At 41.0% G+C, this 25,743-nt stretch overlaps 1 protein-coding gene across 2 annotated transcripts in view; it reads right to left on the bottom strand.

The window, feature by feature from the left end:
• The window catches only part of ACMSD (aminocarboxymuconate semialdehyde decarboxylase), a 69,889-nt gene extending 49,962 nt beyond the window's left edge, over nucleotides 1–19,927 (bottom strand). For both annotated transcript variants that reach the window (XM_045826322.1, XM_045826323.1), the window contains exons 1-2: nucleotides 19,736–19,927; nucleotides 13,381–13,425 (exon numbers count right to left, since the gene is read on the bottom strand). In XM_045826322.1, the coding sequence (XP_045682278.1) occupies nucleotides 13,381–13,425; nucleotides 19,736–19,792 (102 nt within the window). In that variant the 5' untranslated portion in view covers nucleotides 19,793–19,927. The remainder of the gene's footprint in view (nucleotides 1–13,380; nucleotides 13,426–19,735) is intronic.
• Nucleotides 19,928–25,743: the final 5,816 nt, after the last annotated feature.

Below are 25,743 nucleotides of genomic sequence, written 5' to 3'. Positions count from 1 at the left end.
CAGTTTGAGGTGCGGCAGTGAAAGCAGCAGAAATCTCTTCTCCCTTTTTCACAATTTCACAGGGAGAAGATTCATTCTTACCAGAGATCTTGGCACTCTCAACATGTGATTTTTTCTTCTTTCATTGAGAATTTTCACCTTTTCATTTAAATGAAGCATTTCGTGTCTTCTACTTGGCACATCCAAATTGCTGGCACCACTACCCTTGTGCTTTGGGGCCATTGTTAAGTAAAATAAGGGCTACTTGAGCATAAGCACTTTGATACTGGAACTCGGGATCTGATCACCGAGATGACTGCTAAGTGACTCCTGGGGGAAGGTATATACAGTGTGGATGTTTGGGACAAAGGATATGCCATCCTGGGTGGGGTGGAGTGGGACTGCTTTGACTGCATGATTTCATCATGCTTCACAGAGTGTCACACAATTTTAAACTCACGAATTGTTTATTTCTGGAATTTTCCACTCAATGTTTTCAGACTGTTGCAGGTAACAAACAGCTATATTATCAATGACAAGGGAGGAAATTAGGCTTTTCTGGAAGGTGCATGGGTGAGTCTGGGTTTAAGACAAAGCAGAGTAATTTAAAGCAGGAATAGATCATTTAGTTCCACTTAGGAATTTACCAATGAGTCCATGAGGTAGAGTGACTTGTCCAAGGTCATACACTTAGTTGGTATAGAGCTAGGACAAGAATACAGGTTTATGACGCCATTTTCTATTCCACCAGGATAGTATTTGGTAATTGGTATCTATCTAGCAGGCAAAGGTTAATTATTATAATTTCCTAATGAGTTCTGTTCTTATTACACGTCAGGAAATCAGACTCACTGAACTTCTCTTTCCACATCCTTCATGCTGGATCCATGGTAAGGCAAATGAGTGAGAGCAACTGCCAGTGAAACTCCTGAGTAGAAATAACTACAGAGTAGCTGTGCCCTTATAATATGCTTCCAATTCTCATTGTTCCTTCAGCCAGAATTTGGGGACCTGACAGCCATCGTAGAGAATCAATTCCTGATCCCTTTCACTTTATAGTTGGGAACACAGTCCCCTGCTGGGCTAGAAATGCACCTCAGAGGTCAGCACTTGCTGCTGGGGAGGAACTGGGAGGTCTCTTAGGTTCTGTTTTTAATGTTGACCTCAACTTCAACCAACATCTTAAACCAAACTAATAACCAAGTAATTGCAGCAAGCTGCTCTAATTTACTCAGCCAAAAAACAACTTCTGTTTTTCCCCTAAACTCTCAAAAGAAAACCAATTTTCTATTTTTAATTAAAGAATTCCTCAACCAATCATCATTACCCAAATAACCCATTTCAAATACACCACTAACATTTTTAGGCTAGAACAGCATTGTGTAGTGGAAATCACGGTACTGCCCGGGGTCAGGAGACCTGGATCCTTTCTGTAAACCACTGCCCTCCCAGAACCTCAGACTCTACCTATAAAGTAAGTTATGTCTAAGGTCCTTCCCAGAACAGTGTGATGTGTCACTCAGGTTCCCCTTCAGGAATGAAGGACTTATTCTCCCAGGTTCTGGGAATCTTGCTATCAGACAGCTCTTGGGTCTCAGTCCCTGTGAGGAGATAAGAAAACTGCCATAGCTGAGGACAGCTACCTCCCTCAAGGTCCTGCTTCACTTCTAATGAGTAGTTGACACGGAGGTGCAAAGGCCCCTCTACATTGGCCCTCTCACACCACCCCAATTTGGGGTAACTCTGAAAGTTAGTTTTTAGGATCCTTACTGGGCCAGCTGAGACCTCCATTTAGACTACATCACAGCTCAGCTTTGTCCTCTGTTCTAGCCTGCTTCCTTCTCTTCCCTTCCACTGGTGTCCTTTCTAAGAGAATTTCCCGATAAACCTCCTGTACCCTAATCTCTGCCTCAGAACCTGATTCCTAGAGAACCTAACCTGTGACATTTCTGACACTTAACTTATAGTTCTAATACTATCTGCAAATAAGTTCAAATATGGGTGGTATTTCAAATGTCTAGTACTGTGTGTATCATTAAAAATGTATTTTCAAACTCAGTATTTCACATCGGATTTCCATTCTCACCCTCTTACCCCAGTGCTCACTCAGGCTGTCTGTCTAGATCATGCAAGCTATTATGCTGCTTGTTTTTGGGGTGCAGAGTTGTCAGAAATGACTCAGACACTGTCACCAGGAAGCAACCTCTGTTATCAATCCAACTTTCACATTCCCAGGTTCTGATGGACAGCTCCGTGGGAGGGACCACTACTATGACAACCATCTCTTTCCCAGACATACTTGCCCTCCTGGCTTGGCTGCTTCTGTCCTTGATACTTGTGCATTATCTTTCTCCTCCCTCTGAGACAAGATCATTTTTTTACTTCCTCCTGCCTAACATTACCATTCAATCCATTACCCAAAACCATTGATTCAACCTCCAAAATAGATTCTAAATGGTTCGTTTTCCTTCATCTTCACAGCTACAGCCCTGGTCCAGGTTCCACCCTCTTTCACCTGAAGGGCGACCCCAGCCTCCAGCCTACTCTTTCTGCCTTCACTCTTGCTCTTCTTCAACCTAGTCTCCACAAAGCAGCCAGAGTCAACTTTTAAAACCCTAAATCAGGGTTTTTGGTCAAGATGGTGGTGTAGGAAAATGTGGTACTTGCATTCTTCCACTACAACATCAAAATTACAATGAAATTACAGAACAACCATCATTCAGAATAGCCTGAAATCTAGCTGAACAGAAGTCCTACAACTAGGGATCTAAAGATGAAGCCACACTGAGGCTGGTAGGAGACTGGTAGGAGGGGCAAAGATACAAAAAGGGCTGGTCCCACACCCATGTATGGCAAATAAAAATCAGGAGGGATATCTTAGCTATGGAGGTCTCCCCTGAGGAGTGAGGGGTCCTGGGCCCAGACCAGGCACCTGGTCCAGGGTTCCTCTGCTGGGAAAGGAAGTCCCCATAACTTCTGGCTGTGAAAACTAGCAGAGATTGTGGCTGAGTGAGACAAAGAGCTGCTGGATTTTCAGGCAGTTCCTCTTAAAGAGTCCACACATAGACTTACTCAGATTCACTCTCTCTGAGCCCCAGTGCTAGGGCAGCAACTTGAAAGGCACCAGGGATACACAGGGAGGAACTGAACTGTCTGGCATCATAGGGAGAGTTGGAGGGGCAGCTTTCTCTCAGACAGTAGTGCTGGCAGAGGCCATTGCTCCTTTGATGAAGCTTGCTCTGACAGAACCAGCAGCCCGGCACCATATCTGAGTCTCCATCAGCCTGTCTATCAGTGTTCATCCCACCATGGTGATTCGCTGAGACCCCGCCCTACCCAACTTTCCAGCTCACCACAGTTGTTTCCAGTGACTTTTCCATATGAATGATATGGCTTCAGACTTTCCTGAAATCTTTCAAATAAGCAGCATCTGGCCTCAGTGTGCCCATACCTCTGACTAAATGGCCCCAGGCCTGGCACTAGTGGCAGCCAGCCTTGGTTCACAGCTTGGCTTCTTCTGGGCACCTCCAAACCCAGCACAAGTAGCAGCCATCTTCAGATTGCTTTGTAGCTTATGACAGGTGGTGACTGACCTTGGCCTACATCTCCCAGGAGGCTGAGAGCTGGTGCACCCGGTGGACAGCTTCAGACCACATTGAAGCATCTCCACCCAACTGCCTCTACAAGTGGCACACTTAGGGGCAGATTCAGCAGGCACCAGAGCCCTGCTGAAATAAGTCCTGCTCTGTGGGGTAGGCTCTTGCATAGCTGATCCTATATTGTGGTTGCAGCCAGTCCTTGCTGCCAAATCAGCCTAGGGTTTACTCCTTTCCATTAACATGCTAACAGCAATCAAGGCTTTACTACAAGAGGAGTGTATACTCAGCCCACAAGATGTGTGTGAGGGGACTTCCGGCAAGATGGAGGAATAGGTGGATGCACCATACCTCCACGCACAACCAAGATTAGAACAACAACAATTTACAGCTAGAATAACATCCAGAACTGATAGAGGATTTATCTGAATGGAAGTCGGTCAGCCAAGAAGTTGAAGTAGACCCGTGCATCCAGACTGGTAGGAGGGGCCGAGGACGAACCTGGCGGGCGCAGGTCCACGGCGTGCGGAGATCAGGGAAAACTGGGTGCGAACTTGGCCATCCGGGGCGCACAAGAACGCAATGGTGGTCCCTGAGTACGCAAGCTGCGGCTGGCATACTCAGTGAGGCGGCGACTGTGGACCAGGGCAGAGCTTGCAGCCCAGGATCCCTGAGAAGGGACTGAGATCCCAGGAGTACGGAACTACCGCCATTGTTCCCTCCCATCCCGGCTCCTGCCCCTGCCCCCACATATAACGTCACAATCTAGCGACTGGGGTGCCCGGCCCCGTTGAACACCTAAGGCTCCACCCCCCACCTTAACAAGAGCGACCAGACTGGGGGAAAAAAAAGAAAAAAAAAAGGAGAGACATGGAGAGACATGTTTCCAACAGAAGAACAGATCAGTCCCCCAGGACTCATCCTGTTGAGCGACTAAGAAATAGCCAATCTATCAGATGCACAGTTCAAAACACTGGTGATCAGAAAGCTCATGGAATTGGTTGATTTTGGGTGCAAATTAGATGAAAAGATGCAGGTTACCATAAAAGAGATGAAGGAAGATACACAGACGAGAGCCAATAGTGAAGGGAAGGAAACTGGGTCTCAAAACAATTCAGTGGACCAGAAGGAAGATAGAATCAACCAAGCAGGAAAGCATGAAGAAATAAGAATTCAAAAAAATGAGGAGAAGCTTAAGAGCACCCAGGACACCTTTAAACGTTCCAACATCCGAATTATAGGGGTACCAGCAGGGGAAGGGGAAAAGCAACAGATTGAGCACGTATTTGAACAAATAATAAAGGAGAACTTCCCCAATCTGGCAAAGGAAATAGTCTTCCAAGACATCCAGGAAGCTCAGAGAGCCCCAAAGAAGTTGGACCCAAGAAGAAACACACTAAGGCACATCATAATTACATTAGCCAAGGTAAAAATGAAGGAGAGAATCCTAGAAGCAGTAAGAGATAAGGGGACAGTCACCTACAAAGGAGTTCCCATCAGACTGTCAGCTGATTTCTCAAAAGAGACCTTACAGGCAAGAAGGGGCTGGAAAGAAATATTCCAAGTCATGAAAGACAAGGACCTACATCCCAGATTGCTCTATCCAGCAAAGGTCTCATTTAGAATGGAAGGGCAGATAAAGTGCTTCTTAGATAAGGTCAAGTTAAAGGAATTCATCATCACCAAGCCCTTATTATATGAAATGTTAAAGGGACTTATCTAAGAAAAGAAGATAAAGAACAAACATGTATAGTAAAAGGACAGCAAACTCACAATTATTAACAACCACACCTAAAGCAAAACCAAAAGAAACTAAGCAAACAACTAGAACAGGAACAGAACCACAGAAATGGAGGTCACATGGAGGGTTAGCAACAGGGGAGTGGGAGGAGGAGAGAGGGGGAAAAGGTATAGAGAATAAGTAGCGTAGACAGTAGGGAGAAAATAGACAGGGGGAGGGCAAGAATAGTACGGGAAATGTAGAAACTAAAGAACTCATAAGTATGACACATGGACATAAACTAAAGGGGGGGAGTGTGGGTGAGAGAGGGTGTACAGGGTGGAGGGGAGTGAAGGGGGGAAATGGGACAATTGTAATAGCATAATTAATAAAATATATTTAAAAAAAGATGTGTGTGAGGGGCAGACCTGAATTCCCTAGCTTGGGTGATAGGGGAGGCTGTGCCACTGGACCCTACAGAACACCTACTATATTAGGCCATTTTACGAAGCCTGGGAGATGTAGCAGCTCTACCTAATACATAGAAATAAACAGAGGGAGGCTGCCAAAATTGGAAGAAAAAGAGACAACAAATGAAAGAACCGAAAAAAACTGCAGAAAAGGAACTAAACAAAATGCAGTCAAGCAATCTACTAGATGCAGAGTTAAAAAACACTGATTATAAAGATACTCAATGAACTTAGGGAAAAAGTAGATGAACTTACTGAGTACTTCAACAGCGTAAAAAACGACATGGAAACCACACAAAAAAATCCAGTCAGAAATGAAAGATATACTAATTAAAGTGAATAATAATTTACAGACACTCAACAGTAGAGTAGATGAAGTTCAGAATCAGATCAGTGACTTGGAATATAAGGAAGCAAAAAACACCAAATCAAGAACAGAAAAAAGAGAAAGAAAGAAAGAAAGAAAGAAAGAAAGAAAGAAAGAAAGAAAGAAAGAAAGGAAGGAAGGAAGGAAGGAAGGAAAGAAGGAAGGAAGGAAGGAAAAAGAGGATTGCGTAAGGAACCTCTGGGACAACTTCAAACATACCAACATTCACATGATGGGGATGCCAGAAGGAGAAGAGACAGAGCAAGAAACTGAAAGTCTACTTGAAAAATAATGATGGAAAACTTCCCTAACCTGGTAAATGAGATGGACATACAAGTCCAGGAAGCACAGAGAGTCCCAAACAAGATGAACACAAAAAGGCTCACACCAAGACACATTATAATTAAAATAACAAAGGTTAAAGACAAAGAGAATCTTAAAAACAGCAAGAGAAAAGCAATTAGTTACCTACAAGGGAGCTACCATAAAACTTCTAGCTGATTTCTCAACAGAAACTTTGTAGGCTAGAAGTGATTGGCAAGAAATATTCAAAGTGATGAAAAACAGGGGCCTACCACCAAGGTTACTCTACCCAGCAAAGCTATCATTTAGAATTGAAGGACAGATAAAGAGCTTCCCAGACAGGAAAAGTCTAAACGACTTCAGCACCACAAAACCAGTATAACATGAAATGTTAAAGGGTGTTCTTTAAGAAGAAGAAGAAAAAAAAGAAAAAAATTATGAATAATAAAGTGGCAGTAAATACATATTTATCAATGATTGAATCTAAAAAATAAAATAAATGAATAAGCAGAACAGAAACAGACTCACAGATACAGAGAACATTTTGATGACTGCCCGATGGGAGGAGGGTTGGGGAGGCGGCTGAAAAGGTGAAGGGATTAAGAAGCACAATATGGTTGTTACAGAACAGTAATGGGGACTTCCAGTTAAGATGGAGGCCTAAGTAGACATGCTTCACCTCCTTGAACAATCATAGGAAGGATCACAAATAACCTGAAAACAAAATACAACCAGAACTGCCAGAAAAATGAACTGTATGGAAGTCCAACAAGCAAGGATTTAAAGAAGACATATTAATCCGGATGGGTAGGAGGGGCAGAAACAGGGAGCTGGGGTGAAGAGGACACAGTGTGATGGTGGTGAGGCAGTGTTGGCAAGGTGGCACCAGGTGGAATGGGTGGCCCCACATTCATGTGTGGTGGATAAGTATCAGGAGGGATACCTTGTGAGCGAGCAATCCCATCCCCAGGACAGATTGTGCAACCCAGGGTTCCTGAACTGGGAAAATAATGCACCATAACTTCTGGCTGTAAGAACCACTGGGGGTTGGGAAGGTGGAAGAAACTGCCAATCTTTAGGGAGAGTCTGCCTGAAAGGCCCACATGGTCCTAGAAGGTACACAAACCCCCACTCTAGGAACCACCGCGGGGGCAGCAGCAAGAGAAGTGCTGGTAGCATAGGAAAGTGGAAGAATTGATTGGAAACAGAGGGCGCGCCAAGCATGCCTCCAACAGCCGGGCAGCAGCATTGTCCCTTCTCTGATCCCTCCCCCACATACAGAGCCACAAAGCAGTGAAGCAGGTTGCCCTGCCCTGGTGAATACCTAAGTCTCCAATCCATACAACTTAACAGGTGTGCTAAGAAAGTGAGTCAAAGCAGCTCTACCTAGCACACAGGAACAAACACAAGGAGGCTGCCAAATCAAGGAGAAAAAAAAATATGGCCTAAATGAAAGAAGAGAACAAAACCCCAGAAAAAAAAACTAAGCAAAGCTGAGAGAACCAACCTATCAGATGCAGAGTTCAAAACACTGGTAATAAGGATGCTCAGAGAACTCACTGAGTACAGCAAATGCATAAGGGAAGAAATGAAGGCTACTTTAAGTGAAATAAAGAAAAATTCACAGGGAACCAACAGTGAAGGGAAGGAAGTGGGGGTTCAAATCAATGATTTGGAACATAAGGAAGAAATAAACAGTCAACCAATATAGAATGAGAAAACAAAAATTCAAAAACTGAGGAGAGAATAAGAAGACTCTGAGACATCTCCAAAAGTGCCAACATCCAAATCATAGGGATGCCAGAAAGGGAAGAGGAAGAGCAAGAAATTGAAAATTTATTTGAAAAAATAATGAAAGAAAACTTTCTTAAGTTGGTGAAGGAAATAGATGTACAAGTCCAGGAAGCACAGAGAGTCCCAGACATAATGGACCCAAAGAGGCCCACACCAAATCACATCATGAGTAAAATGCCAAAGGTTAAAGATAAAGAGAGAATCTTAAACGGAGAGTTACCTACAAAGGAGTTCCCATAAGACCATCAGCTGATTTCTCAAAAGAAACTATGCAGGAAGGAAGGGACAGGCAAGAAGTATTCAAAGTGATGAAAAGCAAGGACCTACAACTTAGATTACTCTATCCACCAAAGCTATCATTTGGAATTGAAGGGCAGATAAAGTGCTTCCAAGACAAGGTAAAGATAAAGGAGTTCATCATCACTAAGCCTTTATTACATGAAATGTTAAAGGGACTTATCTAAGAAAAAGAAGATAAAAACTATGAACAGTAAAATGACAACAAACTCAAAACTGTCAACAACTGAATCTAAAAAACAAAAGCAAACTAAGCAAACAACTAGAATAGGAACAAAATAATAGATATGGAGATCACAGGGAGGGTTATCAGTGGTGAGGGGGAAGAGGGAGAATGGGGGAAAGGTACAGGGATTAAGAAGCATAATTTATAAGTACCAAATAGGAAGGGGGATGTTAAGAATAGTACAGGAAATGGAGAAGCCAAAGAACTTATATGCATGACCCATGGACATGAACTAAGGGGAGGCTTGCTGGAAGGAATGGGGGTACCAGATGGAGGTGGGCACAGGAGGAAAAATTGGGACAACTGTAACAGCATAATCAATAAAATATACTTTAAAAGTAGTCAGAAGGATATAAAATACAGCATAGGGAATACAGTCAATAATATTCTGTTAACTATGTATGGTGTCAGATGGGTATGAGATTTATCTGGATGATCACTTAGTAAATTATATAATGTCTAATCACTGGGCTATAATCCTGAAACTGATATAATATTGTATGTCACTGTTATTAAAAAATAAAACATGATTTAAAATATTAGAAAGATGAAAGAATGTGGAAGAACAACCATTCTCTAGAATTAAAAAGAGTTAAATAAAAAATTTAAAAAGTCCCTAAATTAGATCTTGCCACTGCCCCACAAAAAACTCTTGAATGGATTTCCACTGCCCTGAAGGTACAATACAACTCCTTAACCAGCTCTGTAATACCCTGCATGACCTAGCCCCTGTTTATCTTTACTACTTCACTACATGCGTACACCTTTATACGTTCTTATTAACTCTTTTTGAAGTATTCTAATTTGAGTGTCCCATTTATTTTTTGCTTTGGAGCCTGATTGATATGGCAAAAAATGTACATTGCTATATTAAATAATGCTATGTATTTCTATAGTACATGTATACATAAGTAGAGTAATAGGAAAAAGTCTGGGTAAATACCCACCAAACTGTTAACAGGAATTGGTTTTAAACCCAAGGGAACTGTAGTTTTATCTGCAATTATTTGATTTTTTAAATACTTTAAAAATATTTTATTTATGTTTATTTTTATTTTATTTAAAGACTTTATTTAGTTTTAGAGAGGGGAAGGGAGGGAGAAAGAGAAGGAGTGAAATATCAGTGTGTGGTTGCCTCTTGTGCACCCTCTACTGGGGACCTGGCCTGTAACCCAGGCATGTGCCCTGACTGGGAATCAAACTGGTGACCCTTTGGTCCACAGGCCAGCGCTCAATCCACTGAGTCACACCAGTCAGGGCTGAATTAAAAAAAAATTATTGAAATAATACTTGTGTAATGAAAAATTAACCTTCAGAATAAAAATATAAAATGATAGCACTGGACTCGATTAATAGCTTTCAATAACTTTGGCTGTGACCTGACATGTGGAAATATAGTTTCCATTGTGACCCAGTGGAGCTGTATACTGATAACAAACTGGAAAAAATTTTATTTTCATGAATAGTATTTACTCTTATTATGAACAATGCATACTGCTATACTTTCTTTTGTAATGTATTTCATTTTTAAAGCAGTCCTACCTGACCCACTGACTTCTTGTTATGACTCACTGTTGGGTTGCAACTCCTTTATTTCCAAATGCTGGAGTAGATGATCACTAATTTATGCTTGTTTATCTTTATAAAAACTACCCCTGGCCTTGGGCTTTCCACTTTCCCAGACCTTCCTTGTTATTTATTGTCTCTTTTGTCCAGTTACCACAAAATTACCATTTTAGCACAGAATTATCATTATTTGTATGTTTTTTATCCATTTGGGTGTCTTCTTTGCTTCCCTGTGAGGGGAAATCATTTTCAGATTAAGAACCCAATGGTCAGAGATTACACAGAATAGTGTGTGTGTGAAATGGTGAAATGGTGTGCACGTGTGTGTGTGTGCTTGTAGTCCCAAAGGCCTAAAAAACACTCAGTGGATACTTGTGGATGCTGCTGACCCAGGGCTTTGAAGAGGCCCTATGTCTCTCCTTTGAAATGCTCCTAGGTGTTCTTGCCATCAAGACTCACTTCCACCCCTGCCCCCTGTAGCTCCTCAGAGGAAGCCATACAAAATATCTTGCTACCTATACTTTTATAAATATTCAACCAAAAGGCAAATGGTATTTTTCAATTCTGAACAAAGCTTTACTGTGGCAAACAGATACCCCTCCATTCATTCCAAAGGCATTGAAAAACCAAAGGTTAAGAAAAGAAACAAGTAAGGCAGACCAGGGAAATGTTTTGAAAAGAGCTTTCAGGGAACAGTGGTCTCTGAGATAAATCAGACATGGGGACAGAAAATGTTTGTTCACCAAAGAAATGTTGGAGAATAAAAATGAATTTCAACCCCACAATACTGGATTTTCTCATTGCTCTTAGCCTAATTTGAATATTTGTATACATTTACATGTTGTTTTCCAGTGATTGTAATCCCTAACCACTGTAAAAAAATACAGATTTGGTTCTGTTTTGTTTTTGAGAGAGAAGGAAGGAGAGTGTCACTGTTTTTTCTATTAGACTACCAGTGTGTCGTATTTTGCTAGAAATATGAAGGCAGTAGATGGGACTAGAAATATTGTCTTTCTTTTTTATTTTTTTTGAAATTTGCTTAAAGTTTATGCAGTCTCTTGACATGAAAACAAAATGAAATGAAGGCCATTCAATTCTATCATCAAGGCTACAGACTGGAGCCTGGGATATGGAGTTAAAAAAAGAAATCACAGGCTGCAGCTCCCTGCATTTGGGGCTTCCTAGCAGCCTTGTTATCCACTCCACTCAAATCATTCTCTTCCTTGGGGAGACTTAAGGGGAGCTTAGATCACTAGCTCCAGATTTGGAACTAGCACTTTTCATGACAGAGGTGCAGCTCAGTGTCTGAATTGATGCTTAGTCAGGTGCTCTGTAATGCAAGTACGAATGAAGTGCCCCAGAGATTCTGATATTGAAAACTGTAATGATTCCCCACTGCCTTCAGGATCAAGTTCAATGGCCTAAGCCAACCTCCAGGGCTCTATCTAATGAGGCTTCTGTCCTCCTCTTCAGCTTCTTCCCACCACTTTGCTCCCAAAACTTTTGCCTGCCTCCATTCTCTACAGCTGAAGTGGTCTTTTTAAGGTATTAGGACCCTTCAAAGAATTTGCATTGTGTTGAAAATCATGTCCACACTCCTTAGCAAGTGCTAAAAGTCCTTTCATAATCTGGCCCCTGCCTACCTCACTAGTCTCATTTCCTACCATCTGCCCCCTTCACTACATCTCAGCCAGGTTGCCCTCCTCTCTGTTCCCTGAACAGAGCCCGGTGTTCCCTGAGCCACAGACACTACCCCAGGTTTTCCTTCCTTTCCCCCAAGTCTTCACTAGCTGCCTGTGCAGCCAGCACCAACTAATCTTCCTGTTTTTCATTCAGTTCTCCAAGGTGATCAGGTTTGTTTGTCTCCTCCTGATTTGAGTACCATGAGGGCAGGCAGCATGTCTGTCTTACCAGTGTATTTCTCATGTCCAGACTGGGGGGACTGGCACAAAACTGGTGTTAATAAAAATTAGTCAGGGAATGAATAAATATAGCCAGTGGTGTTCAAACCTCAGTAAACATCAAAATCAGTTGGAAGGCTTGTCAAAACACATATTGCTGGCCAGGTCCTCAGAGTTCCTGATTTGGTAGATCTGGGTTGATGTCCCCGAGTTTGTATTTCTTCCAAGTTCTCAAGTGAAGCTGGACTGGCTGGTCTCTGGATCACATTGTGAGAAGGGCTGTTCCCAGCCATAGCCAAGTGCTTGAGTTCTGGACTAACATATATAAATATTTCCATGCCTTTGCTCCCTGTCTTTACTTCCTGGAAACTTGTTTCCTTTATTCCTTGGGCAAGGCTTCACCCCTGCTTTAAGACTCAGGATGGGCATCACTTCTTCCAGGAGGCCTTCTCCAATATTAGTGCCCAAGTCTATGTCCTCCAGCAAAAGCAGTCCTAACGTTATCGCAATGCATTGCGTTACCCCTGCACAGGGTAACTGCATCTTCCCAGTCCACAAGCCTTCCAGGCCTGATTTAGACACACCCGTGTTCCAGCTAGAAGACACACCCGTGTTCAGCAGAGGAATATTCCTGCTGAACTCCACACAGGCATTGGCTACCTCTGAAAATGAAGTCAGACATGACCTCTGTGCAGCTCTAGACTTTGACCTCAGTCTCAGGCCTCCTTTCACTTTTTCCTCTTACCAAAATCAACCAAAGAGTGGCTTCTTTTCCCTGTCTCCAGTGTTTAATTTTAATTTATTTAGTTTGTGCTCAGACCTAAACTGTTCCATTTATTTGGTTGGCCTTAATATGTAATACTGACCTGTGGAGAGGGCCAGCTCGCTTCCTTAAGGCAGAGCAATACATGCTAAAATTGGTTCGAGGTGAAAAAAAGGAAAGGTTTTTAAATGGCTTCTCAGATTCCAATTTTATCTTCCGGAATGATGCCTTTGAAGTCACCCTCATTTTTTCTAATGATTTTGAGAAACATCAGTGCTGCTCGCTTGCCCACTACAGAGTCAGCAGGAGAGCCGAGAGCTCCTGGAGGCCTGCAGGAAGGTCTCAGGCTCAGGACGTCGCTGGGCCCCAGGCATGCTCACACTTTGGGGGAAACTCACCTTGCTGTGGTGTTGGAGCTGCACCCAGCCTCCGTAGCCAAATTTCTGCAGGGGGAGAAAGAAGCACAGTTAGACTGAAAGAGCAAATCAGACAGGACTGCAGTAAAGGGGCAAGAAATCCCGAGCTCCATCCTTTCAAGCTTCACCTCCCCATTTTTTCTTCATATCCACGTATCGCTTAATATTTATATTTAAACCAATTTACTTTCTTTCCCTAAATGCATTTATTCAGGAAGAAAATTCTAAATATATCATGGAAGTGCTAGTTTTACCTTTTATCCTCAAGCAGGTTGCAATTTTCAAATGAGGATTTATGTTAAAAAATATTTGTTTATATACCACCTAAGCTATTTCAGGGGCCACAGTACCTGGATGGTAAGGACTGCTCTTTAGGAAATACTCTATTAGAACACTGCTCTTCAAACCGTGGGTTGTGAGCCATGAAATCAATTTAGTGGATAGTGACCCAGATGTTCTAAAAACACAAAATAGTACGTGTAGCAGATGGTGTTGGTAGAATACTGTCTCCCCTTAACACTTCTGTGTACACCTCTTCTATTGCCACTATTGTACACTTCTATTGCCACTGAAACAGCTTTGGTCAGGGCCTTCTAGCAGGTCACAAGTACCAGGACATCAGTGTTACATCTCCCCTCAGCAGTCCCCAACCAATGACTGAGGATGTTTGTCCATAAATACACTGGACACACTAGTTCAAAGGTCTGACTGAGGTGAGGCACACGTGTATACCTCCTTTGGCTGCCTTGCTTTCCCTGTCTTGCTGCCTCACTGTACTGGTTTTTCTGAGATCACCTCCAAAGTAAACTACTCCTTTTGAGTCTTTACCTCAGAATCTCCTTTTTGGAAAATGCAAGCCTAGATAGTAAAGGAATGGAATGGAATAGATTGGAATGCCTCCCATGTGTAATTATTCACTTCATGAAACTTTTGTTTCCATTATATACATTGATGTTTATACTGAGTCACAATATAAATTATATTTCTCCTTGGTGGCTATGAATAAAAAAAATTGAAAACCTCTGCCTAAGGACATGGGTAAATGTGACTCATCAATTATAGGTTTTAAAATCTCATTTTGATCATTCATTCATTCATTTGCTCTTCATTCATTCATTCTTCAAATCCGCATGGAGTCCCACCTATGACTGGCCTTACTAGGGCAGAAAGAATAAAAGTGAAGAAAAGTTCCAGCCTGTGGAACACAGTCTTGAGAGGATGGGGTTGGGTGGGCAGGTATTTGAAAAGCTGTAATCGCATGTGAGACATACTGTGATTAAGTGGTGCACAAATTCTCTGGGAGCCAGGAGGAGGGTTCTGACCCACAATTTGGGTCAGTGGTGTCAGGGAAGGCAGGTTGAAAAGATAGTCCAGGGTCAGATTGGAGAGGAACTTCCTTTCAGTGGTCTGCATTTCCATGCTCCAATGAGGTGGCTCTTAAATTGTGTTGTAAGAGGGGAAGGTGTGGCAGCCAGAGACAATGATATGGAGAGCTCCTTGGCACTTCCAGTTATCAATAGTGGGTAGATAAGATGAGAAAATTGAAGATCAGTACAACTTCTCACGTGTTATAGTTGGATGAGACCAGCTAACAGTGGCTGGTTCTTATGTCATGACAGGGAGGTTGTCATGAGGGAGTCAGGTCTGGCAGATCCCTCCTCCTGGCTCTGTTCTCCCCTCCAGAGTAAGAGGGGAGAGCTGGGCATAGAGGTGTTTATGTATCTCTGTGTCTGTGACTGGGGTTTGCCCCACCAGACTTCTTAAGATTTGAGTGAATTTTACACCAGCTTTATTCTATCTGAGCATAAATTTGATTCTTGTGTTACAGAATCAAATAATCATCTTAACTGTAGATTTACCTGCTTCCCTACAGGTGACATCAGAGGACACGGCTTGGTGGACTGGGCATGCAAGGGAAATTGTGGACTGGGAACCCAAGCTCCTCCTCTCTGTACACAGTTTGTCTTTTGCCTGTGTTTCTCCCCTCTAGCTCACTCCTGCTGACACTCTCCTCCCTTCACAATTTCAGTACCCTGGGGCTTGTCCCCTCTCTTCCTTTGGGTAAAGCTGCCTGGAGATGTATGCTGGAGGAGGGGGTGGAATACGGATGGCCCCATCAATTACCCTTTAAAGTTAACGTAAACTCTCAAACTGGAAATTTGCCATTGAAATCTTACTTTAATGTATTATAAAAAATTTTATTTTCCTTCTTTCTCTCCCTTTTTCTCTTTCATTCCTTCCTCATGCTCTTTCTTACTTTTTGTTAATTCCCTACAGAACTTTAATCCATAAATTAGCAGGTTAGAAAGTATTCCATCTGGGATAGGTCAGAGAGGAAGAGGGAGGAAGAACAGAGAGCTCTTGTCACATGTGACAAACTACTCCAAAGGTACTTGACTTTGTCGGAGTAACTTAACATCTTGAAGTCACTGTTTCCTTTGTGTAACATGAGGCAAACAGCAGCAGCTGTGACATAGGGTTTTATGGGAATTAACTGTGATAATTCATAGAAAGCTATTGCCACCAGACTTGTTTTATAGAAAGGACCTCATCAGTGCTAACAGTGATGATGATGGTGACAGTGGAAATGGCTGTGGTGGAGTTGGATACGGTGGTGGCAACAGTAGGGATGACAAAGGTAGTAGTTTTGTAGGGATGGTGTTGGTGGTAGTGGCAGTGGTAGAGTTTGTGAGCTGGTAGTAGTGAAGGTTGTGGTGGTGAGCTTGGTGGCAGTGGTGATTCCAATGATGGTAATGGGAGCAGTGGCAGACACTGATGGCAGTGAGGGTGGCATAGTGGTGACAGCCTATTCTATCCTTAGCTGATAAAGTAAGGCATACCCTAGGGCCAGACACTAAGGAGCGCCATGAAGGAAGAAGCCCTTTGTCACTCTGTATTCCTCCCTCCCCTGTCTTGGAAAGCACAGAATTTAAACACTTTGTGACTCCTCTAGGCCCCTTGCAAAGACCTAACGTATTTGGGTCAACTTAATTCTGTTCCAAGTCTGCAATCTGTTCAGTCCCCCAGCTCTCATCCTAAAATGAACCAGCCTGAAATATGAAATTTAAGACCCTGGAGTACTTTTGGTCAGTGCATATGCCAGGGGGCATTCACAGTCTGAGGATGTTTCACTGACAAGGACCAATGTTCCATAGGAATTTATGGGCATGACAAAAAACAAATAAAAAATTCAAGGGAATTTAGTTCTATACACAAGAGATGTGTTTCTGAATTGGACATCTACGAATCCGGTTGATGAACTGAATGATTGTTTTAATGTCTTGGGGACCTCACACTTTCATATGGCGAATAATACATTTCCTGGGTGATGAAACCAAATATCTCTTTCCTCACAAAGGTTGTTTAAAAGTCAAGTTATGCCTGAGATTTTGTCTCCTAAAATCTTACAGTGAATAAATGCAACTAAATTATTGCTAACAAAGAAAGATATAAATATATATATATATTTTTTACTAGAGGCCAGAATCTTTTGACTCAATTTAAAATTAGAAGAACCTTTGCAAGCCCTGCTATTGGACACATAATAGGTGGTCAGTAGAGTCATGCTGAAGGGAAATGTCGAAAATGTCATGGCTTTGATGAATAATCTCATGTGGATCGATCTGAAAGAGCTTTCACTATGGTTTCTTGGTCGCCAACCCCCTATTTGTGATGGCAGAGTATATGGGTCCTGATTCATTAGAAACAATGGAATCAAGTGCCCTCTCAATCTGCTTTCTTTTCACCTCACAGATCTTAATTGTAACTCTGACTAAAACCATTATTAGCAAAGGAAAATGAAAAGCTTTCTCAAATCCCAGTCTTTTGTAATCACTAGTTAATCATCAAGCCAGGCATGTTGATTCTGCTTTTCTGTTTCTTCATTGCATAAGGAGGTCAAGGTTATTGAGGTGTGTCTATTAATATTTAATAGAGAAAGGCAGGTTTGAAAGAACAGGCTTTATCCTCTAACATAGAACTAGTACTGGCTTATTCTTTTCATCCCATTATTGCAAAGTTTGAAAAAAATAGTAAGAAAAAATCAGAGAGACTGATGTTTTGAAACATTTTACCCACCAAGAAACATTTGGAAGACAAAGTAAAATATGCTGTAACTATTGAACTATATGAACACCAAAAAACATCTGCTATTAACTATTGTCATATTAATATTCAATTTACTGTGACCAAAGACACTGAAAGTGGGGAGAGAGGAAGAATTCCAGCACCATTTAATGTATTTTTATTTATCTCACTCCTCCCAATTGGAAAACACAGAACTGTTTTCTGCTAGTTGTTTCATCACTGGCTTGCCTGTATGTAAATTAAAACCTATACCATATAACAGATCTGGTTGCTTGACCTGCAGGTTGGAAGCCAGGTTCCAATGGCCCTGTGGTGAAGCCCTAAGTGGGTGTGGGGAGTTTGGGAGTGGACTGGTGTCGAGGGAGGCACTGGGGGGCAGAAGGAGCAGGGACATCCCTTATAGCAGTGGTAGTCTCCTGGACCAGCTATCTCATTCTGGTGTGGTGGTCGTGCTGGGGAGGGGGCCACTGTGGTCCCACATAACTCTGGGATCCTAGACTCATTTCTGGGTCTCCAGTACTTTTTCTGTCCAGTAGGGTTAATAATATAAATCCTATGTATTCTGCAATTCACAAGATTTTATGTGAATCAAATTACATGTTGTTCCTTATGGTTATTATTACTACTATCATCACAATCATTATCATCACCATCAAGTGTTATTGATTATCTGCTTGCAGTGTGTGAGACTGCCAGACAGATGCCTGATTTCTACAATACAATAGAATGCCACTTCCCTCTTTGAGACGGTACCTGGAAGATAGGGATGGGAGGTGGGGTAAAGAGCCAGCAGAGCAGGTGCTTGCCGAGCCTCCAGGGCACCCATTTGTAGCTATTGCCTCCCCATGCTCTGCATCCCTCAGCTTCCTATGCAGTTTTAACAATACCTTTAGGGTCCTGCATTAGGTGGGACACTTAGAAATTATAGGCTCTTGGTGACCAGTTCTTTGCTTAATCTAGCTTCAGGGTGGGAGGCAAGTAATGTGAGGTAGGGTTGTGGCACAAGATATTAGGTACACCGTTTTCTCCCCTTAGCAGAGGAGGCATCTTTTTTGGCTGCTCTGGGCTGTCATCACTAAAATTGTGAAGTGGTGTTTACACTTTAGTAAACTCTGACCAGGACAACAGCATTCAGAACAGCAAGTTCCCACGTGGGCACTCAGACTCCCTTGGCAGGGGTGAGTTTGATGGGGTTAGCTTTTATGATTGGCTGCAATGGGACAGCCTTTCAAAGATGATTCAGCATCATTTTGTATTTTTTAATCCACAATGTCTCCCACCCATTTTACCTAAAATACCGTGAACAAAGAAACACTTAAGATGAACAACTATGAGAAGGTAATATTCTCAGCTACTTGCACAATGAACCACTATTTAATTAGAGTTTAGATTAGTTCATTTTTCTTCACTTGGGATAAAAAAACTAAACATTATCAGTGGTGCGCATGTTCTAGAGAAGACTTAAGATGGGGTAAAACCTGATACTTACCCTGAACAAACTCAAGCCAATTGTAAATTTTGTTCATGTCTCCTACCTTCTAATGTTTTTATTCAACATTACAGTTATTCATTCAAAAGTTCTTAATGACAAGAGGAAATTTCCATCCTTTGAGAAACCCAGAGAAGAGTCTTTAGAGATATTCATTGTGCAAAGTCTGTATGTCATTTCCTCTATGTTTTTTTTGATGTTCCTTCTCTCTAGTTCATAACAAAGATTTATAGCTTAAAGAATATCAAAAAGCAAAGGTTTCAGACAGTGTCCTAAAATAGACTACAAAAATTTCCACAGGTTATCTCTTGGTGTTTCTAAACCTTATTTTAAACATTTGGGAAAGAAGATATATCTTAGAAGTCCTGGAAGCCTATCATATTGCATTTTTTAATAGTCTCTTATTGGAAACTGTAACTTTAAATTCTGTAGTTGGCACATATCTTCCTAGCAGCTGAATATGTGATTTAAATGGAAGTAAAACTGCCTGACTGAAATTGTCCAGAAATTTTAAAGAATGCTTTAAGAAAGGGATTTTGAGAAAGTACTTATTTCTTTGATCCACATTCTTTCAAAATTAATATAAAAGTTATTTTTGAAACCCAGGAAACCAGAGCTGCCAAATAGCACTCTCTTTTAAAGCACTCCCACATCAGAAAAACTTAACATCTAATCCCTCAAAGAAGAAACAGGTCTATAATAGAGGCATTGGGAAATCCCAAAGAAGTTCCAAAAGTAATTCAGCAAATTAATCACCGTTACCTTTTTTAGATCTGGCCATTCTTTTGGTAGAATATGACTATGGATGTCAATTTTCATCTCCACAAGATCAGAGGAAACGAGTATAAAGAAAGAAGTTTCGATAACAAGAGATCTTGAAAACCATAGAGATAATTAATTTACTTTGTCCCTTGTGGCTTTGTTTAGGCACTGGTCAGAAGCCTGTTCAGCCAAGTTAGGTCCACTGGAGGTGTCTTATTAAAGTTCAAAGTCTGTCAACTTAGCTTTGGGTAAACAATTCTCTGGTAATGAGAATGTGGAGCATAGTTTTTCTTTTTTTTTTTTAAGGACTGTACTAAACCTTATGAGCCCAAATGTATTACAGGCTGCTTTTGAGTTCAGCAAGTCCAAAATTGACTAACCTTTGTTTTTAAATATTTCAATTCTTATCAAGATATACATAGTAAAAAATCAAGTAGTATCTGGTTAAAAACCAAATAGCACAGAGGGTTTTTAAAGAAAAATAATAGTTCCTTGACTCAACACTTCTTGTGCTTGGTTTCATCCCTGAGGAGCAACCAATTGTAATGCTTTTGCCTTTTGTTCAGTGAGTTGCCTCCATGTCTTTAAACAATATTTAGCATTGGTAATGAAAATTTGGCATGTTGCAAAGTTGGGGAAGTTGCACTTTAGTTTTACTTCATAGAAAGAGCTTATTCTTAATATACATTTTTCCTCCGTTGCCTTTTCCATTCATTTATTCATGCATGCATGCATTTAACAAACACTTATTGAGAACTACGACGTGCAGATGATGTAAGGTCGAACAAGGTGCAGATAAAGTGATGCATATATTCTAATAGATAATTTTGCACAGCCCTAACTGAGGAAAAGAAGAAAGAAGTCATTCTCATTGAGAGTCATCAGAGCAGTATGGGGAAGGCTTTCATTGGAATATAAAGTAGGGCTCATGGTCATGCCTCTAAGGAGAACTTGGAACAAAGTAGCCCTTTGCTATTCTATGTTTAGCCTTTCCTATTCCTGAAAAGCTGAAAATGTTCAAGGGACCGAGACCTGTGTCAAGTCTTGAACTTTCTTTGGAATGTTGCCTTCAGCTTGGTCTCTATAATACAGGAACTAAATAGTTTTAAAAAGCCTTCCTACTAGGGTATTCAACCAGATGCTGGATAAAGTATAACAAGCATACTTTTAAGTGTTGCTTGAAAGAAAATGAACTCCTCAAGATCAATTTTTAAAATATATTTTATTGATTATGCTATTACAGTTGTCTCATTTCCCTTCCTTCATTCCCCTCCATCCTGCACACCTCCTCCCATCCACATTCCCCTTTTTTAGTTCATGTCCATGTGTCATAAATTCTTTAGCTTCTACATTTCCCGTACTATTCTTGCCCTCCCCCTGTCTATTTTCTCCCTACTGTCTATGCTACTTATTCTCTGTGCCTTTTCCCCGTCTCTCCTCCTCCCACTCCCCTGTTGCTATCTCTCCATGTGATCTCCATTTCTGTGGTTTTGTTCCTGTTCTATTTGTTTGCTTAGTTTGCTTTTGTTGTTGTTTTAGGTGTGGTTGTTAATAACTGTGAGTTTGCTTTCTTTTTACGGTTCATATTTTTAAACTTTTTTTCTTAGAGAAGTCCCTTTAACATTTCATATAATAAGGGCTTGCTGATGATGAACTCCTTTAATTTGACCTTATATGAGAAGCTCTTTATCTGCCCTTCCATTCTAAATGAAAGCTTTGCTGGATAGAGTAATCTGGAGATAGGTCCTTGCCTTTTGTGACTTGGAATACTTCTTTCCAGCCCCTTCTTGCCTGTGAGGTCTCTTTTGAGAAATCAGCTGACAGTCTGATGGGAACTCCTTTGTAGGTGACTGTCCCCTTATCTCTTACTGCTTCTAGGATTCTCTCCTTCATTTTTACCTTGGCTAATGTAATTATGATGTGCCTTAGTGTGTTTCTTCTTGGGTCCAACTTCTTTGGGGCTCTCTGAGCTTCCTGAACTTCCTGGAAGTCTATTTCCTTTGCCATATTGGGGAGGTTCTCCTTTATTATCTGTTCAAATAAGTTTTTCACCTGTTACCCTTCCTCTTCTCCTTCTGGTACCCCTATAATTCAGATGTTGGAATGTTTAAAGATGTCCTGGAGGTTCCTAAGTCTCTCCTCATTTTTTAAAAATTCTTATTTCTTCATTCTTTTCTGATTGTATGTTTTTTTCTTCCTTCTGGTCCACTCCATTGATGTGAGACCCAGTTTTCTTTCCATCACTGTTGGTTCCGTGTGCATTTTTCTTCATTTCACTTAGTGTAGCCTTCATTTTTTCATCTAATTTTTGACCAAAATCAACCAGTTCTGTGAGCATCCTGATCACCAGTGCTTTGAACTGTGTATCTGATAGGTTGGCTATCTCTTAGTCACTTAAAACTATTGACTTTGGGGCTTTGATTTGTTCTTCCGTTTGAGCCATTTTTTGCGGGGGGGGGGGAGGGGTCTGGTAGTACCTGTTACGTATGAGGGGTGGAGCCTTAGGTGTTCACCTGGGCGGGGCAGCCCGGTTGTTGGTTTGTGACACTGTATGTGGGGGTGGGGTCAGAGAGGGAGCAATGGCGCTTGCTCCACTTTGTCAGATTTCAGTCCCCTCTGCTGCTGCCCACAAGCAAATTGGGCCCTTCTGGTGCTGGTTCCAGGGTTGGTGGGCTTGTGTACATTCTAGGACCCTGTGGGTCTTTCCAACAAACTCTCCTGTGAGGCTGGGAATCTCTCCCAACACCTCACCCTCCACAAGTGTTTTCAATCAGTGCTTTTAGGCTTTATTTCCCAGCCCTGGGGCCCTGGGTTGTGAGGTCTGTCTCATTGTCCATTTTCACCTGGTTTATCTGTGCACAAATGTGTGGCTGCAGATAGCCAGCTGCCTTGCATGCCTCACTGGGTCTGCTCGTTGCCTCCCCGCTCCCATGCCGAGGGTCTACCACCGGGGTCTGTTGCTGCCACCTATGCCTTGCACGCCTGGGACTGCCAGCCACCACTTTTTCCTGCCATGACCCTTCTCCACCCCTCTTACTAGTCTGGATGAATAGTTGTCAGGACTTCCATACAGTTCAATTTTCTGTCCTGGATTTTTTTTATTTCTAAATTTTTGTTGTCCTTAATTTTGGTTATGCGAGGAGGCACAGTGTGTCCACCTATGCCTCCATCTTGGCTGGACATCTAAGATCAATTTTTTAAAAAGTTTGATGAGCTAAAACTGAATAAATGAGTCTTAAACTGACATGGAGGTACACACAAATACCCAGAGTAAGTGTAAGCACTTTTAGAGCACTTCCTATGGGCCAAGACACTATCCTAAGCATTTTACTCATATCAGTTCATTTATTCCTCATAACAATACTATGAGGGAAGAACTATTACTGACACCCATTTCATAGAAGGGGAGCTGAAGCACAGAGAAGTTAGGCAACTTTCTCATGGTCAATAATAAGTGGTAGGGCCAGAATTTGAACTTAGGCAGTGTGGATGCAGAATCCACACTAGAGCTGTGAGGATTAGTATTCCACAGAGGAGTGGGAGATCATATCATGTGCTTGTTCAAAGCTGAGTCTCTCTCATTAAGCTAGAATACTTGAAGAAGCTAGACCCCTACTGAGAAAGTAGACCGGGAAAATATCCACTGGTCAATAAAGGGGATATTTTATTGTAAGGAAATCTGTAAGGAGGTCTGTAAGGAAATCTGTCTTCACTATGGTGAGAAGAAAAGGAGAAAGAAAGAATAAATAATAGTTTACTTTGAGAATTTCTTTAAAAAGTACTGTTCTAAGACATCTACTAAAATTTTTAGTTAAGGTATCAGGTTGGTAATGCTCAACTACTTCCTTCCCACCCATACCCAGAAAATGACCATACATGTTATTTATGGAGTAAATAATTCCAACTGAGTCCCATTTGTATGCCACAGATTAAGGTAAACAAAATATTGGCTCATAATAAAAAATTCTACACACATGAGGAAAAAAGCCATCATGACTGAGCATCCACAGAAATAATAATAGATTTAGATCTCCAAGGACAGGTGTATTGGAGTTATTAAACAAAGAATATAAATGTATTACATATGAAGGGTTTTAAAAATAATCAAAAAATTAACCAAGAGACTATCAAATGATTGGCCAAGTTTGAAAAAGAACAAAATAGGACTTTCATAAATGAAACCATTGTAATTTAAATTAAAAACTCAACAGATGGGTTAAACAGCAGAATAGACATAGTTGAATAGAGAATTAATAAACTGAAAGAGACATTTGTGCAGAGAGATAAGAAGATTGAGCCTGTATAGGCTCACAAAGTACAAAGGATGGAATAAGAAAGTCTAAAACCAGTCTAATTGAAGTGCTAAAAGAAAGGAAAGAGATATTCCAAGAGATAATAGCTGAGAATTTTCCAGACCTGATAAGCCAACAGATCTAACACTCAAAACCTAGATCAAGAAAGATTAACAATAAGAGCTCCATTTCTGGAAATCTTGCAATAAAATTAGAGAACACCAATAATAAACATTAGATCCTATAAACTGCTAGAGAGAAAAAGGGAATACCTTCAAAACTCACTAATTAGACTGACAGCCAACTCCATAGGACAATAGAAAATATACCCAAAAGGCTGAGACATTGTAATGCTCAACTGTTCCCTCCCCATCTGTACCTAGAAAAAGAAAACACAAATCTTTTCTGGAGGAAATCATTCCAACTCAGTTCCCTCAGTATGCCACAGATTAACTTGGAATTGAACACCTCATAATGTTTTATTTTAACAGTGATGAAGAGGTAAAGATATTTTCAAATAAAAACTGAGTTTGCTACCAACAGACCTTCACTTAAGGAATTTCTAGTAATGTACAGGCATACTTCAGAGATATTGTGGGCTTGATTTCAGATCACAGCAATAAAGTGAATATGACAATGAAGTGAGCCACACAAATTTTTTTCCCAGTGCATACAGAAGTTATATTTACAATATACTATAGTCTATTAAGTGCACAAAATAGCATTATGTCTAAAAAAAATGTACATACCTTAATGTAAAAATGTTTTATTGCTAAAAACATGCTAACCATGATCTCAATGTTCAGTGAGTCATAGTCTTTTTGCTGGTGGATGGTCTTACCTTCAATTTGTAAAAATCACAATATCTGTGAAGCACCATGAAGTGAAGCCCCATGAAACAAGATATGCCTGTACTCCAGAAAGGAGGAAAACCACTACAGAATAAGGTCTGAAATGCAAGAGTGAGTGGAGAGCAAAGAAACTGGTGATCATATAAATAAACCTAAATAATATTAAATATTTAAAACAGCAATAATGATGTCTGTTTAAAGAAGTTAAAGCACTAGCCAAAGGTTACTGAACCACGCCCCTGGCTTTTTCCTCCAAGGAATGCTTCCATGACAGTAAATCCCATAATTTCAATATCTTTTGCAATCTGGATAAGCTGAGAATTTCCTAAATCATCATGTCCTGTTTTTTTTTTCTTACTAGTTTTTCAAGCTATCTTTTTCCTTTTGCATTTTACTGTAAGCAGCGAGAAAAAACCAGGATGAACCTTTAATAATTTGCTTGGAAATCTCCTCAGCTAAATATCAGAGTATATCAATTATACGTCTGATTTCTGTACAACTGTAGGACTCACCATTGAGCTAAGTTTTCTACCACTGTATAACAAGGATCTCTTTTTTTCCACTTTCTTTTATGCTCCCCATTTCCTTCTGTGCCCTCACCAACAGTAAAATGCATATTTCTATCAACAGTCTGATCAAAGCAATCTAGGATTTTTCTATCATGCAACTCAGTTCTTCCAACCTCTGCCCATTGCCCAGTTCCAAAGCCACTTTCACATTTTATGTATTTGTTACAGCAGCATGCCACTTTCAGGTAACAAAATTTGTATTAATTTCCAATCGCTGCCATAACAAATTATTATAAACTTAGTGATTTAAAACAACAGAAATTTATTCTCATAGCTCTGTAAGTAAAAAATCAACA

The sequence above is a fragment of the Phyllostomus hastatus genome, unplaced genomic scaffold (genome assembly GCF_019186645.2).
Source record: "Phyllostomus hastatus isolate PE091 unplaced genomic scaffold, TTU_PhHast_1.1 phas_scaffold_60, whole genome shotgun sequence".
Taxonomy (NCBI): Eukaryota; Metazoa; Chordata; class Mammalia; order Chiroptera; family Phyllostomidae; genus Phyllostomus; species Phyllostomus hastatus.
Note: the sequence above shows the minus strand (reverse complement) of the source record. Positions and strands in the feature narration are given on the sequence as shown.